This window comes from Lepidochelys olivacea (assembly GCF_965140295.1).
Source record: "Lepidochelys olivacea isolate rLepOli2 genome assembly, chromosome: 4".
Lineage (NCBI taxonomy): Eukaryota > Metazoa > Chordata > Testudines > Cheloniidae > Lepidochelys > Lepidochelys olivacea.
In genome coordinates, this window is record NC_140414.1 from 136,173,040 (window position 1) to 136,193,295 (window position 20,256).

Below are 20,256 nucleotides of genomic sequence, written 5' to 3' on the forward strand. Positions count from 1 at the left end.
GGTGGGACCACATAGCATTGCGGGTCTGGGATGATTCCTAGTGGCTGTGATACTTTCACATGCTTAAGTGAACTTTCATGGAACTTTGTGACTTGCTTTCCCCTGCCCTGAGGCACAAGAATACCAAGATGAGAGTAGCCCCCACAATTCACAAGCAAGTGTCAATAGCCCTGTGGAAGCTTGCAACACCAGACAGCTATCGGTCAGTTGGGAATCAATTTGGAGTGGGCAAATCTACTGTGGGGGCTGCTGTGATGCAAGTAGCCAATGCAATCAAAAATCTGCTGATAACAAGAGTAGTGACCCTGGGAAATGGGCGTCATAGTGGATGGCTTTGCTGCAATGGGATTCCCTAACTGTGGTGGGGCTATAGACGGAACCCATATCCCTATCCTGGTACCGGAGCACCAAGGCAGCAAGTACATAAACCGAAAGGGGTACTTTTCAATGGTGCTGCACACACTGGTGGATCACAAGGGACATTTCACCAACATCAACGTGGGATGGCCAGAAAAGGTACATGATGCTCGCATCTTCAGGAACTCTGGTCTGTTTCAAAAGCTGCAGCAAGGGACTTTATTCCCAGACCAGAAAATAACCGTTGGGGATGTTGAAATGCCTACAGTTACCCTTGGGGACTCAGCCAACCCCTTAATGCCATGGCTCATGAAGCCGTACACAGGTACTCTGGACAGTAGTCAGGAGCTGTTCAACTATAGGCTGAGCAAGTGCAGAATGGTGGTAGAAGGTGCATTTGAGCATTTAAAAGTGCACTGGTGCAGTTTACTGACTAGGTTAGACCTCAGCGAAACCAATATTCCCGTTGTTATTGCTGCTTGCTGTGTGTTCCACAATATCTGTGAGAGTAAGGGGAAGACGTTTATGGCGGGGTGGGAGGTTGAGGCAAATAGCCTGGCAGCTGATTATGCGCAGCCAGACACCAGGACAGTTAGAAGAATACAGGATTGTGCGGTGCGCATCAGAGAAGCTTTGAAAACCAGTTTCATGACTGGCCAGGGTACTGTATGACACTTCTGTTTGTTTCTCCTTGATGGAACCCCCCCAGTTTCACTCTACTTTCCTGTAAGCTAAGCACCCTCCCCTCCCCGCTTCGATCACTGCTTGCAGAGGCAATAAAGTCATTGTTGCTTCACATTCATGCATTCTTTATTTATTCATCACACAAATAGGGGGATAACTGCCAAGGTAGCCCGGGAGGGGTGGTGGAGGAGGGAAGCACTGGGTGTGGTGCTGGAGAAGGGAAGGACAAGGCCACACAGCACTTTAAAAGTTTAACACTTTAAAAAACTTATTGAATCCCAGCCTTCTGTTGCTTGGGCAATCCTCTGGGGTGGAGTGGCTGCGTGGCCAGAGGGCCCCCCCACCGCATTCTTGGGCGTCTGGGTGAGGAGGCTATGGAACTTGTGGAGGAGGGCGGTTGGTTACACAGGGGCTATAGCGGCAGTCTGTGCTTCTGCTGCCTTTCCTGCAGCTCGATCATACGAGTTTGATTCTCCAGCAGCCTGAAGCATTGACTCCTGCCTTCTTTCAGCAAGCTGACGCCACCTACCATCTTCAGCCCATCACCTTTCCTCGCGGTCATGTTGTGTTTTCCTGCACTCTGAGATTGTCTGCCTCCATGTATTTTGCTGTGCTCTGTCAGTGTGGGAGGACAGCTTGAGGTCAGAGAACTTTTCATCACGAGTGCGTTTTTTTTGCCTTCTAATCTTTGCTAGCCTCTGGGAAGGAGAAACATATGCAGCTGGCGGAGGCGAAAAAAAGGGACAGTGGTAGTTAAAAAGACACATTTTACAGAACAATGGGTACACTCTTTTACAGTAAGCCTTGCTGTTATCACATAGCACATGTGCTTTCATTACAAGGTTGCATTTTGCCTCTTGAGGGTATGCCGGTTTGGTGTGAGATCACTCACACAGGGCCGGGCAGCAGAATTTGGCTTGCAGGCAGCCATGGTAAACCACAGTCTTTTGGCTTCTTTAACCTTCATAACGATGTGGGAATGGTTTCAAACAGCAGCACGCTTATTTCCCATACGAAGTAGCCATTGGGTTGGCCATTAAAAATAGGTTGGCAATTTAAAAGGAGAATTTTTTCAAATATTTTGGCATTTTGTCTTTTTGAATGGAGTTCTACCAGCGCAGATTCATCTCCCCATACAGCGATCAGATCCCGTACCTCCCGTTCGGTCCATACTGGAGCTCTTCGACGATTCTGGGACTGCATGGTCTCCTGTGATGATGAGCTCTGCATGGTGACCTGTGCAGGTGAGATCGCCATGCTGGCCAAACAGGAAATGAGATTCAAAAGTTTGCGGGCCTTTTTCTGTATACCTAGCCAGTGCATCTGAGTTGAGAGCACTGTCCAGAGCTGTCACAGCTGAACACTCTGGCATAGCTCCTGGAGGCCAATACCGTTGAACTGCATCCACAGTACCCCAAATTCGACCCAGCAAGGCCGATTTCAGGGCTAATCCCCTCGTCAGGGGTGGAGTAAAGAAATTGATTTTAAGAGCCCTTTAAGTCGAAAAAAAGGGGTTCGTCATGTGGACGGGTGCAGGGTTAAATAGAGATAATGCCGCTAAATTCGACCTAAACTCACAGTGTAGACCAGGCCTTAGCCACTGACCCTGGGTATGCACTCTGTTCACTAGCCCTCTCTGAAGTCCACACATGTATTGTGATGTATTTACTGCTACTGAATCCCGATAACACTGGTATCAAGATAGCTTGAATTTAAGCACTGGTCATAGATTCACAGATTATCAAGCAATCTGATCAACTAGTCTGACCTCCTGAATTAATTCCTTGTCTAGTGGCCAAGGCACCGACCTGGAACATCGGGAAAATCTGGTTCATTCTCTTCTGCGCTACAGAACTCCTCTGACTTTAGCCTACATTTGAGAATGTGAGCAAAGGCAGTGCATAACTTCTGCTGTGTATACATACCCTAAAGCTAAGGGAGAAGAAAGCTGCCTGCCTGCCTGCTTAAGTGGTGTATCTAACTGACAGCACATGATAGTAGTGGGCAGGCTGTTGGTTTCTAGAATATACGCCTAAATGGACTGGGACCTGCCAGATGGAGAGGGTGTATCCGCATGAAATAGTACCACAGTTAAAATAAGAAGTGGTGTTTTGGCTACAATTTTTTTTTTTTTTTAAAACTAAAAGGGAGGGCTGAAATCTGTTGACCTTTTGGACATGCTGAAAAGCTTGCCTATTTTCACAGGCTTCTGGGGAGTCGAGAGCATAGATAAAAGGGGTGTTTGTTGGGAAGAGACACTTTTCTTAGTTTTCCGGCTGGCTACTGTCAAAAGTGGTTGTGAAAGGAGGCTGCTGGATTTACAGATATTTTCATTAAATTGTGTTTTTACTGCTAGTCAGGAGCACCTAAATTTGATATATTAACTGCAGTCCAAAAATGAAAATTCAGACTCAGATCAACTGACACCACACAATTTTGGAGTTCAGAGAGGAACATAATGCATTTTAAGGGATAGGTCAGTATTCCTTTTAAAAAATGTCCATAAAATATATAAAGCATGATTCTAAAAGATATGCAAAAGGGCAGTGTCTTATACAGTACTGGTAAAACATCAACCACAGTAACAGACCATGTGCAGCGTTGCAATTTTAAATTTAAACACATTCCACCACTGAAAAAAAACACATCCTTGTAAAGAATGTATTACATTGTTATTAATAATCTGAACAAATATTGTGTGACAACTATATACACACACACCCACCCCTATTCCAACAATATAGCACCACATTTTTCAAGTGTAATGTCTGTTTTTTGAATCAAGAAACGTAGATTTTAATGACAGGTTTCAGAGTAGCAGCCATGTTAGTCTGTATTTGCAAAAAGAAAAGGAGGACTTGTGGCACCTTAGAAACTAACATTTATTTGAGCATAAGCTTTCGTGAGCGACAGCTCACTTTATTTCCACTGAATGCATCCAGTAGCTGTAGCTGACGAAAGCTTATGCTCAAATAAATTTGTTAGTCTCTAAGGTGCCACAAGTACTCCTTTTCTTTTTGTAGATTTTAATGTACTAGGAAAGGCATCAATTCTTTTGTCAAATATTTGAGAACTACAGCTTCACTCAAACTTACTAGCAGTTTTATAAGCTGAATGTGATAATTACTGCTATAAAGGTACAGGAATCACAAGCAGGCTAATAATATAGTTCAGTGTATCCATACTCAAGCACTCTAATGGTCACACAATTGTACATTATATTGTAGCTCTCAGTGTAACTGGGTTCTGCTAATGACTGTGCTTGTTCAAAACCCAAAAGCTCAAAGCACACTTAACAATCAAACAAAACACAAATGACTATTCAAAGTGTATCTATTTAAATTAGGGCTGTCAAGTGCTTAAAAAAATTAATTGTGATTAATCATGCAATTAATTGCACTGTTAATATTTAATATTTTTGGATTTTTTCTACATTTTCAAATATATTGATTTTAATTGCAACACAGAATACAAAATGTACAGTGCTCACTTTCTATTTTTCATTACAAATATTTACACTGTAAAATAACAAGAGAAATAGTATTTTTTAATTCCCCCATTATAAGTACTGTAGTAGGATCTCATTGTGAAAGTTGAACGATCATGAAAGTAGAATTATGTACAAAAAAAACTGCATTCAAAAATAGAACAATGTAAAATTCTAGAGCCTCCAAGTCCACTCAGTCCTACTTCTTGTTCAGCCAACCACTAAGACAAACAAGTTTGTTTATATTTGCAGGAGATAATGCTGCCTACTTCTTGTTTACAATGTCACCTGAAAGCGAGAACAGGCGTTCACATGGCACTGCTGTAGCTGAGGTCGCATGATATTTATGTGCCAGATGCACTGAAGATTCACATGCCCTTTCATGCATTAACCACCATTCCAGAGGACATGCGTCCATGCTAATGACAGGTTCTGCTCGATAACAATTCAAAGCAGTGTGGACCAACGCATGTCCATTTCCATCATCTGAGTAAAATTCCGCCAGCAGAAGGCTGATTATCTTTTTTGGTGGTTCGTGTTCTGTAGTTTCCGCATCGGAGTGTTGCTCTTTTAAGACTTCTGAAAGCATGCTCTACACCTCATCCCTCTCAGATTTTGGAAGGCACTTCAGACTCTTAAACCTTGGGTCGACTGCTGTAGCTATCTTTAGAAATCTCACACTGGTACCTTCTTTGCATTTTGTCAAATCTGCAGTGAAAGCGTTCTTAAAAACAAAAACGTGCTGAGTCATCAGAGACTACTATAACATGAAATATATGGCAGAATGCGGGTAAAACACAGAGCAGGAGACATATAATTCTCCCCCAAGGAGTTCAGTCACAAATTTAATTAATGCCTTATTTTTTTAACGAGCATCAGCATGGAAACATGTCCTATGGAATGGTGGCCAAAGCATGAAGGGGCATACCTGGCAGGTAAATACCTTGCAACGCCGGCTACAAAAGTGCCATGTGAACTCCTGTTCTCACTTTCAGGTGACATAAATAAGAAGCGGGCAGCATTATCTCCCATAAATGTAAACAAACTTGTTTGTCTTAGTGGTTGGCTGAACAAGTAGGACTGAGCGGACTTGGAGGCTCTAAAGTTTTACTTAACTGCACTCAAAAACAAAATAGTGTAACAAACAAACAAAAAAAAATCTACATTTGTAAGTTGCACTTTCACAATAAAGAAATTACACTCCAGTACCTGTATGAGGTAAATTGAAAAATACTATTTCTTTTGTTTATCATTTTTACAGTGTAAATATTTGCAATAAAAAATAATATAGAGTGAGCACTGTACACTTTGTATTCCGTGTTGTAACTGAAGTCAATATATTTGGCAATGTAGAATCATAGAATATCAGGGTTGGAAAGGACCTCAGGAGATCATCTTGTCCAACCCCCTGCTCAAAGCAGAGCCAATCCTCAATTTTTGCCCCAATCCCTAAATGGCCCCCTCAAGGATTGAACTCACAACCCTGGATTTAGCAGGCCAATGCTCATACCACTGAGCTATCCCTCCCCCCCGATAAGAAAAACATCCAAAAATATTTAATAAATTTCAATTGGTATTCTACAGTTTAACAGTATGATTAAAACTGTGATTAATTGTGATTAATTTTTTTGAGTTATTCGTGTGAGTTAACTGCAATTAATCCACATCCCTAATTTAAATTTCACCTTGATCAAATCAACACCAAGAAAGAAGATTAAACAATAATTGGCACCTAGTCAGTGCCAAACACTGCCTTCCCACCTAAACCATTGCTTTTGCTAACCATTTCCCTTGCCCAACTTGCTTTGTTCCTATATAAGCAGCTATTTATCTTTCCGCATTTTACATACCCACACTACCTTCCTCCCCAGATACAAACTTCAGCCTTCCCAAAATTATCTGGCTATGAAGCATTTTTACCAGCTTTATTGGTTTCACATGTCTTCCTATATCATGAATTCAAGCCTCTTCACTAGAAAGAAGTAACGACAGCTGAGAAGATGCACCATGATGAGTTTTCTGTTTGTTAAAGGAGAGAATTCATTCAAGTCTTCATTCAAAACAAAAATACTCTGCACAATCTACATATGCTTGTTTTAAAACCGGGGTTTTTACCACCTATTTGCTGCCCCCAAACTCTTTTGAATGCCATTATACATAATCAAAATGTTTTCCACTAGATAGCTACAATACTGTGGACTTTACATGACAAGACTCACCTACTAAGCAAATACTTCCTTCCAAACCACGATTATTTTGTTTGAACAGACCATAGTCACAAGACCAGCTCAGCCTTATCCAAGTCTTACAGCTAGCTACATTTAGAGCTGGAATCAAAGGATTAGCTACAGGAGAAGTGAATGTTAGTCTAGTACGGGGTAATCAATAGACGTACCCTGGGCCAAATCCAGACCGCCAGACGCTTTTGAATGGACAACAAAAATCTTTTTATTTCTTACTATTGTCATTGTTATTTTTTCTGAAATCTGGACTTTGACTAAGAAATATGGACCTTGACAAAAATAACTGATTACCCCTGGTAGTCTTTGGGGGATTGTTTCACTTTGAACTAAAATGCTGCCTTGTAAATTATTTGAGATACTTCTGGACCTAATCTTTAGCTTGCTATCAAACAGTATTCCTGGGACTTCACAAGTTTTAAATTCATGACCAGTAGAAATTTGCTGGAATGTTTTCCTAGTTCTGATATCAAGATTAGTTTTAAATTTACCATTTCAAATATTTTATGTATTATACAATCTTACTATATTTTGCCCACCCTTTGGTGGTTGTCAGGTTAAAGTGACACTATTAACTTAACATCTAATCAGTTTTTGAAAAGGTTTGAGGTACTACCCATCTGCCCTAAGAACCCATCATTTTTTATAGTTTCGGAATCACATTTTCGTATTTTAAAAATATTTTTCTCTCCTTTTTCTGTGTGAAAGACCCAGAGTAAACTAACTATTCGCAGGAAACAGTGAAACTGATTATAAATAAAGTGCTGACAACTTCATAAAGTAAACTAAAAAAAAATGAAAGTTTTCCTCTAACCTTTCTAGTAATCTTAGTGTTACCGATAGCATTAGGTTAAAACATTGACACGAGATTTTTAAATCGGCAGTGTCCTTTTCAAAAGGACACTAGTTGCTTTTCTCAAGAAGATTTATAAACCGGGTAGATTACTTAGTTTTTCAGAGTTTCTCTGAAAATTTTTCTTTAGTCACACCTATAATTGGTATTACATCAGATTGTCACAGCATACTATGCCAAATTCTTAAAGCAATATTCACACTTAAAAGTAGAACATGCTTAGTGAAAAGCAGAATTGTTAACGAATAAGATGACTATATTTAGCCATCTCTCTTCACAAGTCTTGTGTTGACTGAAGACGCTTCAAATAAAACTGCTACTCAGTTACATGAGCACACTTGAGAGGATGTGGGTATCCTGCATGCATCACTTGATTCAGACATCTGATCAAGTTTGTTAAATGAATGGAGGATCCACTGTGCCTGCATTCTCCCTTTAGTTTGTATTTTAGTTAAGTCTGAGAACTTTTGAAATAAATGTGTTCTAGAAACACCAAACCCTATCACTTGCAACATCAGCAGCACAAAGTGACATGTCAATACCACCTTCCATCTGCTTGATACAGTAGAGTACCCTAAAAAACAGCTAAGGACTGCACTTGAGAAATATTATACAAGTACATTTGAAATTTAATAAACTATGTCAAAGTTTGTCATAATGTTAAACTCTTTCCATCCAGCCGTTTGTAATAATCCTTTTGGAATTACTAATTTTCTGTCCTTCATTCACAGATACTTAAGTGCTCCTAGCATTGATTTCTCCTTTTAAATTAATACAGAAAAATCCACAGATAGATTTTTCACACAGATGAAAAAGCTAGTCAAATCTGGAGCCTAACACCTCTAGCAGTATCTATTTATGGACAGAGTGCACTACGTCTACTACCATGCTTTCAGATAACCCCATTACAACTCTATTCCACTAGCAAAATACGTAGGACCTCACCTGCCCAGTAACAGAAACTGAATTAAGGTTCTGACTACAACACAAGATAGACCCATGCAAGGGGACATGTAACCAGGACAAGGAACAACTGCATTGTCACTGGGTCCACAGCAGTTGTATCTGCAGTATAGACAAGCTTCAATGTTTTTGTTTAAGGAAACTCAAAACAAAAACAACCCATCTCTACACTGAACAGTCAGGTCAGCCCAACACTTGAGAATTAGCATCCCTTCTACTGCTCTTTAAACAAATCAATCAAGCCATATTTGGAACTACTAAGAGTATCTTCTCAAGCACAATATATAAAAGATACTGCAAGCTGACTTTAGAATACAAAGTCAGCAAATAGCAAAGTGCTCCTCCAATTTTATAACCTATGCACCTAAACATCTATGTATAACAACATTTTTCCCTTGTGTCCTTGAACTTTACAATTTAATAACCCTCCGAATATTTACTGTATCTTGGGAGGATAGGAAAAACCCCTCACAAGCTACAATATAGAATGCTCATTGTATTGATTTACTAGTTATTGCAACACCAATTTATTTTAACAACTAAAATAAGTTAGCCTGAGTTCAGCTACCCTCGGCAGTGCCATAGTCTACTGCTCAAGAGTAACTGAACAAGTGTGAATCCAGATAAGAGTCTGCATCTTTCAGGTACAGGCAACTAACACAAAGAATTAACATTTATGGTAATTCCTCACTCCTACTACAGCTACATAGCAATTTTACCAGTCATCCAGTAATAGCCTATTCTAGTGCACTAATCAGAGAATGGCTGTCTTTAGTCTTTGGCTTCAAATTATTAGGTTGAATATTTTATACAGAGAGATAACCCAAGATTACTTCTAGTAGTTCAATGTAAAATGTATTTTGCAAATTTTAAATTGAAGAACAGAAGGCTGCTTTTTCCCCTAGCCAGAATGAGAAGCGCAGCAAGCCAGGTTATAATTTTTAATGAGCCAACGCACAAAAGAATGACTCTTCACTGTTTAAGAGGGAGAAAATCTTAAACTGGCACAGGATGTGGGTTAACCAGACAGTTACTTGTAGAAACTGAATTATTCTAGAGTCTATGAACTCAAGGCTTCAAATCTCTCACTTCAAAACAAAGTCTGGTAGTGTACTTTGCTTCATTAGAAGAAAAAAGTGATACTTGATCATATTCTTCCCCTTTAGCTCCTGCAATGACATAATTCCTGATCTTTCTTCAGCCAGATCAGAGATGTACTGGAGACTGCTCAGTGTTACTTTTGTATTTTAATCACCTCTTTATTAGAATCATCTGTTCACCAATGATTTTTATCCAAGTTTGCCCCAATAAGTTGCAGAATGGGGGGAAACAAACCAATGGAAAAGGTAGTCTGTTTTTCATCATTTTCTCTGTTGTAATGCACACCAATGTGTATATTATTACACATGAAAGGAAAAGACAAATTAAGCTTTAATTAGAATCCTTTTCTTCTCCAATGTAGAACAGGATGACAGAAAGGTGCACAATACACTTTAACGACCTATTATATGCAGGTGTTTGGGAGAGGACATAGGATAAATAAAAAGACTTAGTAAACTACAGATCCAGGAGCCCAGACACTTTAAAACAAGGCACAGGGTGGAACCGCTTCCCAGTAATAAACTAAGGAAGGAGCCAGACCCACGGCTATCACTTTCCCACCCGCAATGACAAGCCAGAGCAGACAAACAACGGGGACTACTCCTCCCATGTAATGAAAACAAGGCCAGGGCAACAACAAACACCCTTCACCCCGACAGGGCGTACGGGGAGAGAACACTAAACCTACTTGGGGGTTCTACCCAGAAACTTCCCCACCTAGTCCCCCTTCCTCCCTGCACCCCCAGCCCCCCCCATCCTGCCTGCAACCCCCCCCCCTTCCTGCACCGTCCCACCTAGCCCCCTTGCCCATCACATTCACCTCCCTTGCGCGCTCATCTCCCTCCTCTCGTCCCTTCCCCGGCAACCCACTGGCAGAGTCCCCGCACTTCGCCATCCCCCATGCAGCCCCCTCGGTGCCCCTGCCCCGCCACCCGCTCACCTGCCGCCGGGCCGGGTCTCCTCCTCTTCCTCCTCCTCCTCGGGCCCCTGCTCCCCGGGCCCCGCAGCCGCCACCCCGGCCTCATCGTCCTCCACGATCCCGTCGGGCCCAGCGGGGAGAGCGGCCGGGGCCGCGGCTGCCCCGAGCCCGAACCCGACCTCGCCTCCACGGGCATCGCCGCGAGCCGGCTCGGGGGCCGCCGCCCCCAGCAGCACCAGCACCGCCAGGGCAGCCAGAGCGCTCCGGCACCGCGGCGCCCGCATGGAGCGGCCCCCTCAGCCCGGCCCCGCCGCGCCGGCCGCTAGGACATGAACACTCGCTCCCGCCACCAGGAGAACTGGGCACCGCCACGCCGCAACCAACCCTGCTCAGCCCGCCCCCTCCCGCCTGCCCGCGGCCACGTACCGGCGTCCTGCGCACAACCGCACATGCTGCTTCCCCCCCCCCTCCGCTTCCGAGGGAGGAAACCCATTTGACAGACTTGGTGTCATTCGAACCAGTACCTGTTTCTGATTGGTCTATCTGGCTCGACCGGGCGGGCACAGTGACGATATTTGTCAACACACCTGCTGACCAATGAGACGTGTACGCAGTCTCGCATACTAAATCAGCCTGGCCAATGGAAAGAAGTCACTTCCTTTCCTTCTCTGTGATTCGGTACTCCGCCTTCAAACCTGTTCCTGATTGGATAATTTGGAGACGGCAGATGCAGCGCGACGATTGGGGTCGGCTATCTCCGCCTCTTCCTGATTGGGCAACTCTAGTGTTTCATACGTGGCCGATTTTGAGTGTCGAAAGGGGCAGTCTCAATGGAGCCATCTGGGGCAAACCAAGAAGATGAGAAAATGGGGGGGTGTTTTAAAGGGACCGCGGCGGAATGGACTCGCCCGCTCTCAGGGGCTGGGGGAGCTGCAGAGACACAGTCAGGGCGGGGGCTTGAGCTATGCGAGGGCTACGTGACCCAGGATCTCCTGATTCTGACAGGAGGGGCCCTAAAGGATCCTGGGATATGGGTGACACCTCGGCCAGGAGCCAGGTATATGGTCTAGAGAGGGGGAGCTGCTGCTTCTGTTCTCCCTGCTTCTTGACACCACCCCTGGGGATGGTCCGGGACATGGAGAGGCGGCAAATTCAGAACGGAGACCGGGAATTACTGTTTTCACCCAGCATGTGATTAGGCTGTGGAACTCACTGCCACAGGAAACTGTGGAGGCCAAGAATTTAGGAAGATTCAAAAAGGGATTGGGTGTTTATCTAGATAAGAAGAAGATCTAGATTTATCATAATTAATAATGTTTGTACTTCATGGTCCAAGAGACACAGACAAGGTTTTCATCTCGGGGCCAAAAGACCAAAAACATCAAGACACTTGATCACAGCCTTTGATAGACCAAGGGACTGCTTACACTTGATCTTAGCTCCAAGGAGCCGAAAAGCGCTAAAATAATGTCATGGATGGGATCTTAAACTTCATGCTTTGCAGCTTCGACCAATCTCTGATTATTAGATGGTAGGATGAGCATTCTGTGGTGGGCAGATTACCCTACCTCTGCCTGCTCTAGCGTTTTTACACCTTCCTTCTTCTGGTCGCTGTCAGAGACATGATACTTGCCTACATGGCCCTCAGATCTGATCCAGTATATTGATTCGTATGTTCAACAGTGAGGGACCACAACACATGGCGCCATGACCCCTCAGCCTGATAATACAAGGTATTGCTGTGACGGCACTGGCCATGGCCATGACATTGAGACGTAGCATCAGTGCAGGATTTCATGGCACTTTGACAGCACAAGGCATCACCTTGACTGTGTGGGGCATTGCTGTGGCACTGACATATAGCGCCAGAGCAGGGCATTGCAGCACTCCCACAAGAGCATCAGTTTGATGGATGCTGGCCTTACAATGCTCTGTGTGGAAGAAGTCTTTATTTCTTACCTGTCTGTACGGTGCCATACACATTTGATATTATATATAAATAGTTAAAATGGTGTATAAGAGCTATTATTATAATTATTTATTTATGTGGCTGAGATATGTTGTGAAGTTTAGTTTTTGTCAACATGTTGCACCCTGGCGTGATGCTTTTTAGTGTAGTGATGTGTAGCATGATGTCATTCAGTTGTTTCCACAGTATGCATCCGATGAAGTGAGCTGTAGCTCATGAAAGCTCATGCTCAAATAAATTGGTTAGTCTCTAAGGTGCCACAAGTCCTCCTTTTCTTTTTGCAAATACAGACTAACACGGCTGTTACTCTGAAACCTGTCACACTGTGATGGCTGTTGAATGTATTGTTGTAGTGGAATGATATCTAGCTGCACTGTCAGCACATTACCTCTTGACATGATGATTAGACAGATTTTCATGGTATGATGTCATTGCATTGCCTTGTGGCATGATGGCATTCAGACATCTCAAAGCTATCTGAAAACTCTTAGACACATCAGCACTGCACTGTAACTTGGCATACTGATATTTAGGCCTTGTCTACACTACCGAGTTTTCTCGACAAAACAGCAGAGGTGTACACATTACAATGCTACTTTTGCCAGCAAAACTCTTCTGTTTTGTTAACAAAATAAAACCACCTCGATGAACTGCATAGAGCTTTTTGCACAAAGTTTTATCGACAAAGTGTCAGTGTAGACACTGCGCTTGGTTTTGTCACTGTAAATGGCCTCCAGGAGGTGTCCCATAATGCCCATCCTGACCGCTCTGGTCAGCAGTTCCAACTCCGCTGCCCTGGAGCCAGGTAAACAAGCATCTGCCCATCCCCTTTAAAGGCCTGGGAATTTTTCAAATTCCACTTCCTGTTTGCTCAGCATGGAGAGCTCACATTGCACCTTGATCATGGTGGCTCCACACGGCAAACGCTCTCCCCCTTGTACCACTGTGGAGCCGTTGGATCTGCTGAGTATATGGCAAGAGGAGGCTGTTCAGTCCCAGCTGTGCTCCAGCCACAGGAACTTTGATACCTATGGGCAGATTTCTCTTGGCTTGTGTGAAAAGAGCTACAAACGGGACATGGTGCAGCGCCAAGCGAAGATACAGGCGATGAGGCAGGCATACCAGAAGGCAAGGGAGGCAAACCATCACTTCAGTGCTACACCGAAGACCTGCTGCTTCTACAAAGAGCTGGATGCTATCTTTGGTGGCGATCCCACCTTTGCCGCCAAGAGACCCATGGATACTTCTGCGGAGCTGGAGGTGGCAGAAAGTTGACTGAAGCCCGAGGATGAAGTCGTGGACGAAGAGGCGGAATTGGAGGATGTTGTGGAGCCCACGGCAGGGTCGCCAGGTAGGGTGGCAAGTCAGGAACACTTCTCCACTCCAGAGGTGTCTAGCTAGTCCGAGCAGTACATCTCCAGTGAGCAAGAAGCAGGAGAGGAGACCCCGGTAAGTGATCTTTTTGAGTTGATGCTGCTTGGTTATATGGCATTCAGCTTTCTTTTGTTTTGTGTACTGTAGAAGTGGGTGAAGGGACAGAAATGTGAAAGACTAGCTGTGTCTGAGTGTGCTACAAATACCCCTGTGCAGATAAGCAGCGCAGCGGAACAGTGTGTTGATGCACACCAAGATTTCGTGGGAATCCTCCAGAGAGATCTCTAGGAAACTTTCTTGGACGTACTTGCCAATCCTCTGCCAAAGGTTCCTTGGCAGAGCTGCTTTGTTCTTCCCCCATTGAATGAAACTTTCTCATGCCACTCGGAAATCACTTGTGCAGGGACCAAAGCACTTACAGGCAAGTAGCATATGGACCAGGTCTGAAGTCACACGTGTGTAGTAGATGCACCCTTACATCCTTGCTTACCCTCAGTAGTGAGATACCTGATTCAGTGATCCACACCTGTGGAAAATGATGGCAGAATATGGAGAATTTGGCAGAATGTGTCCCTAGTCGCCTGCACCGATACCCGTGAATTATCACCATCCCTCTTTACCCCAGGTGTTACCAGATTTGCCAGTTACTTTGGGGTATGTTCACTTATTAGGGTTACTCTTCTGGGGGTGGAGATTCTGTAATTCTATCAATGTACTGCGTGTGTCACTTGTGTTCTCATACAGAGCTCTACTTCTCCCTTCTGCATGCCCCTCCCAGTGGAGCTATCTTGCAGGACCTAGGTTCCCCAGGGGTAGGTTCCTCCAGCCCCAGAGTCAGATGAACACATGCACACATTAACAGAGCATGTCTGAGAGGACTGGGTCAATCAGCACTCCCAAGCTGACCCCTTAAATGTCCCTGGACTCAGCAGGCTGGGTCGAGCAACACTTTCAAGCTGTCACCCTCAGATGCCACAGGCACCGCACCGGAATAGAGTACACCTGAGCAGCTGGGTCGAGCAGCACTTTCGAGTTGCCATCTTCCTATGCTACAAGGTCAGCACAGATCTGTCCCCACTTTCATGTTACAATTGTTCTGGTAGTAACCCACTTGATGAGAAAACCCTACATGATTTTTGGGCGCTGCAGGGATCTTTACCTTAGGTAAGAGGAGCATTACTGCAGAGCGAATGGGGAAGCCAAAAACACAAAAGAGAGAGAGTGAGAAAGGGAGGGAAGCAACCGGCGTAACCATAAAAGTTATTTATTGCTAGGTAATAACCATACAACAAGGAAAGCCAAACAAACAAAACAGTTACAATATTAAATGACAGGTTTCAGAGTAACAGCTGTGTTAGTCTGTATTCGCAAAAAGAAAAGGAGGACTTGTGGCACCTTAGAGACTAACCAATTTATTTGAGCATAAGCTTTTGTGAGCTACAGCTCACTTCATCGGATGCATACTGTGGAAAGTATAGAAGATCTTTTTATACACACAAAGCATGAAAAAATGGGTGTTTACCACTACAAAAGGTTTTCTCTCCCCCCACCCCACTCTCCTGTTGGTAATAGCTTATCTAAAGTGATCACTCTCCTTACAATGAGTATGATAATCAAGGTGGGCCATTTCCAGCACAAATCCAGGGTTTAACAAGAACGTCTGAGGAGGGGGGGAGGGGGTGGGAAAAAACAAGGGGAAATAGGTTACCTTGCATTATGACTTAGCCACTCCCAGTCTCTATTCAAGCCTAAGTTAATTGTATCCAATTTGCAAATGAATTCCAATTCAACAGTCTCTCGCTGGAGTCTGGTTTTGAAGTTTTTTTGTTGTAATATTGCAACTTTCATGTCTGTAATCGCATGACCAGAGAGATTGAAGTGTTCTCCGACTGGTTTATGAATGTTATCATTCTTGACATCTGATTTGTATCCATTTATTCTTTTACGTAGAGACTGTCCAGTTTGACCAATGTACATGGTAGAGGGGCATTGCTGGCACATGATGGCATATATCACATTGGTGGATGTGCAGGTGAACGAGCCTCTGATAGTGTGGCTGATGTTATTAGGCCCTGTGGTGGTGTCCCCTGAATAGATATGTGGGTACAGTTGGCAACGGGCTTTGTTGCAAGGATAGGTTCCTGGGTGAGTGGTTCTGTTGTGTGGTATGTGGTTGCTGGTGAGTATTTGCTTCAGGTTGGGGGGCTGTCTGTAGGCAAGGACTGGCCCGTCTCCCAAGATTTGAGAGTGTTGGGTCATCCTTCAGGATAGGTTGTAGATCCTTGATAATGCGTTGGAGGGGTTTTAGTTGGGGGCTGAAGGTGACGGCTAGTGGCGTTCTGTTATTTTCTTTGTTAGGCCTGTCCTGTAGTAGGTGACAATGTCACTTTGAATGGGCTATCACCAGCAGGAGAGTGAATTTGTGTGGGGGGGTGGAGGGTGAGAAAACCTGGATTTGTGCTGGAAATGGCCCAACCTGATGATCACTTTAGATAAGCTATTACCAGCAGGACAGTGGGGTGGGAGGAGGTATTGTTTCATATTCTCTGTGTGTATATAAAGTCTGCTGCAGTTTCCACGGTATGCATCTGATGAAGTGAGCTGTAGCTCACGAAAGCTCATGCTCAAATAAATTGGTTAGTCTCTAAGGTGCCACAAGTACTCCTTTTCTTTTTTCAGTCTAAAAGGTATTTTTCATCTAAATACCATCTTCTTCTTAGGGTACGTGCAACCAGGATGTGCATGTGACCAGGCATGTGGCCAGGATTCATCACCGAATTTGGTCCACTGGTTGGAAAGTATCGTGATGTTTCAGGACTATATTTAGGTAGATATTTCTATAACTAATAGGGCTGGGCAGTGAAAGAAATAATGTGCCATCTTGTGGCCTGTCCATGTTGCGACAAGTGAAAAATACATTAATGTACCTTGAGACTCTCACTCCAAGGGTGATGTAAATTAATACTGTTCAGAGTGATGATAATTAGCAGAGTGCTTTCCATCCAGAAGAATTCAAACATAATCTAGGGACTGCACAGATAAGAATCACTTTACCCACAACCACCACTGAGAGCCTGTTATGTGTAGAGTGAAATGCAGCAACTTTTCAAACAGTACAACGGATCAGAACACAGTATAACAGAGACAAAAGCTAAAGAAAGTTGTATCCAGCTGATATATTTCTGAACCTGAGATTGCAGGGTAAAATTTTAAGTAGGCAGAATGAAATGACCTACACGGGCATATGGCAACACCACCAAGATTAAAGGGATACTAACAGTTTGAAAAGTAGTCAATTTAAAAAAAAAATAGAAGTATTTTCAGATAGTAAGCCTGCCCTTGAATCTCCCTTGTCCATTTGTGTAGAAATACAGTCACATTAGTTTGTTTTTTTTTTAAATGTTTTTCTCGTCCCTGTTGTCATGTGAAAGATCAATATGATTAATCATTAATTTGACCTGCTAGGTTGTGTGAAAACCACAAACTGCCTGGTCTTTGCTAGGATTTTACTTTGCATTATTTATCACATGAAAGCTAACTCAAGAGAACACACCTTTTTTTCTTAGGAACACCAGGCCAAAGAGGGGAAGCAATGCCAGGACTACCTAGGGACACAGTGAAACTGACTATACACAAAGTTACGTGACGTAAGCGTGAGGAACAAACAGAAAAATAATTCTTTTAGTTAAAGGAATCACAGGTGTCACTTGAAATGCCACTCAGAAATAAAAATATTCAGACACAGAAGTGTGATTTTTCAGTTGACAGGGTCCCTTTATACACACTACTCTTGCAAAGTGGCGAGTGGTCAAGAACTTCATTCGAATCCCTTCTAAGCTCTTTGGGGGCAGGGACTACCTTAATGTTGTGTTGTACAACACCTAGCAAAATGGGGATCTGGTACATGACTGGGGCTCCTTCGTACGCCTATAATACAATCCAAATAAATAAGTAGTATACAGAACAGTCCTGATAAACTGAACCTTAGGCCTGGTCTACACTTAAAAGTTACACTGATACAACTATTTTGTCTAGGGGTGCGATTTTCAGACCAAAATGATTACACCAATAAAAGCCCTAGTGGGGATGCAGTTATACCAGTATAAAGGTGATTCATACCAGTATAATTGTTCCCCTTCCCATATGGGAATAGTTCTACACATACGAGCACCTTTATATCAATATATGTCTTCACTTGGGGGGGGGGGGGTTGCACTGCTTTGATTATATCAGTGTAGCTAAAGTGGTATAACTTCCTAATGTTGACAAGTCCTTACTTAACCAGCATTGGGCCATGCCCCTTTGGCTTGTAATTTGTCTCTTGAACTGGGGCTCCCTCTCTTCACTGTGCCCGGGGTTGCCCCATCCTGGAACACATCTGTCGGTATCTTCTGCTGAAGGGCCCCTGTACCCTTTCCAACCCCATCACACACATCTGTAGGCTTGGCTTGGGGAATGAGCACAGCTTGACTAGTGGAGTCAACCAGCCTTGGGGAAGCCCTCTGGCAGTTTCTGTAATATGGAGAGTAGGCTTTGGAGCTGGTGCTCCTGGATAGAGAAAACCTACATGCAGACTTCAAAGCCTGCATCCGAATCCCTGTACCATACTGATGCCGAGCCATTCCTGGCTACAGGTCATACGGTTTGGGCATCTCAGGTCTTTCTTAAGGCACTTTCCCTAGTGAAAATGGTCGAGCGTTACCACATTGTCTCAAGAAGTTCTGTTCAAATGTAATAGGCTTAGATACCTCCCATTTTGTTAAAGCAGCAGAAAGCAGGGTTGGTGCTGGGTGAGTCATTTTCTGAGTGTCAGCCAAGCACATGATCTTACAAAAGGAACTTTAGCCACTTTCAAATAGAGATGGGTTTGGCTGGAACTCAAGCGGGGGAAAAGTTCAAAAACAGCAAGTCTTCCCTTGTGCTTGTGTCGTGCATTGGTTTGGGCCCAGTCCCATACAATGTATAATTTGTACATTGGTATAAACGAATCTAACCAGAGCTAAACAAATACAATTAAGCTATATCTGTACAGTAGCTTTTCTTTCACAACACCACCACATTTATGCATCCATGCCTAACTTGCTGCATTACGATATTGGTATTACTGCATTATGATGTCTGGATAGCTACTCCATAATGCCTCTGCAAGGGGTAGAGTTGGGATGCTCCTACAACATGTGGGTCCAGGCGCTCTGAGATGCCCTACCGCACAAACAGCTCGGAGGAAGGAGTGCCACTTAGATGGTTACACAAACATGGTCAAACAGGTCTGTCCACACTGAAAAATAAAGTGCACCTACTAATCACAGAAGGATAAACCATGTCCCAGCTTAACTGCTAGCAGGAGTGACACATGGACACTAACTGAGTATAATATTGCCAACCCTAAGATCAAAAATCATGCATCTGACCTCCAGCAATCCTGAGACTGGTTTAAAAATCATGAGATTAAAAAAAAACCCACAATACAAGTGACATAAGAACATAAAACTGACATAATGGATCAGACCAATGGTCCCTCTAGCCCAGTGTCCTGTCTCTGATGGTGGCCAGTGCCAGGTGTTTCAGAGCAATGAACAGGACAGTTCTGAGTGATCCACCTTCTGTCGCAGCTTCCAGCAGTTGGAGGTTTACGAACACCCAGAGCACGGGGTTGTCCCCCTGACCATTTTAGCTAATAGTCATTGATTAACTTATGCTCTGTGAACTTATCTAATTCTTTTTTTGAACCCAGTTATACTTTTGGCCTTCACAACCCTATGGCAATTAGTTTCACAGGCTGACTGTACATAGTGTAAAAAAAAAGTACTTCTTTTTATTTATTTTAAACCTGCTGCCTATTAACATTGGTTTCTTTTTATTTGCCTTCTGGGTTTTGAACCTTTGGGATTCATATTTTTAAGCTCTTCTCTGCAACCACACTAGAAACTTGCTTTTTTTTAAAAAAAAAAAAAAAAGAGAGAGCTGAGAGTCTAGTGTAACAAAATGATCCCAGGAGCTGGGGCTTTAAGGAAAGCACTCAACAGCATGAGACTTGTGATAAATTCAAGTGAACGGACAACCCTGTGAGTCTTAGAGATTATCTACACTTGAAACACTGCAGTTGTACCACTGTAGTGCTTCAGTATAGCCACTGCCTATATTGGCAGGTGGGATTCTCCTGTTGGTGTAGTTAATCCACCTCCCTGAGAGGTGGTAGCTAGGTTGATGGAAGAAGTCTTCTGTTGACCTAGCGCTGTCTAGGCTGGGGGTGAGGTCGGCTTAACTATGTCACTCAGAGGGTGTGGATTTTTCACACCCCTGGGCAAT

At 43.5% G+C, this 20,256-nt stretch overlaps 1 protein-coding gene across 1 annotated transcript in view; it reads right to left on the reverse strand.

The window, feature by feature from the left end:
- EIF2AK3 (eukaryotic translation initiation factor 2 alpha kinase 3) overlaps positions 1-10,977 on the reverse strand; it is a 70,998-nt gene extending 60,021 nt beyond the window's left edge. The window contains exon 1 of the mRNA XM_084626176.1: positions 10,626-10,977. Within this exon, the coding sequence (XP_084482302.1) occupies positions 10,626-10,888 (263 nt within the window). The 5' untranslated portion in view covers positions 10,889-10,977. The remainder of the gene's footprint in view (positions 1-10,625) is intronic.
- Between the last annotated feature and the right edge of the window lie 9,279 nt (positions 10,978-20,256).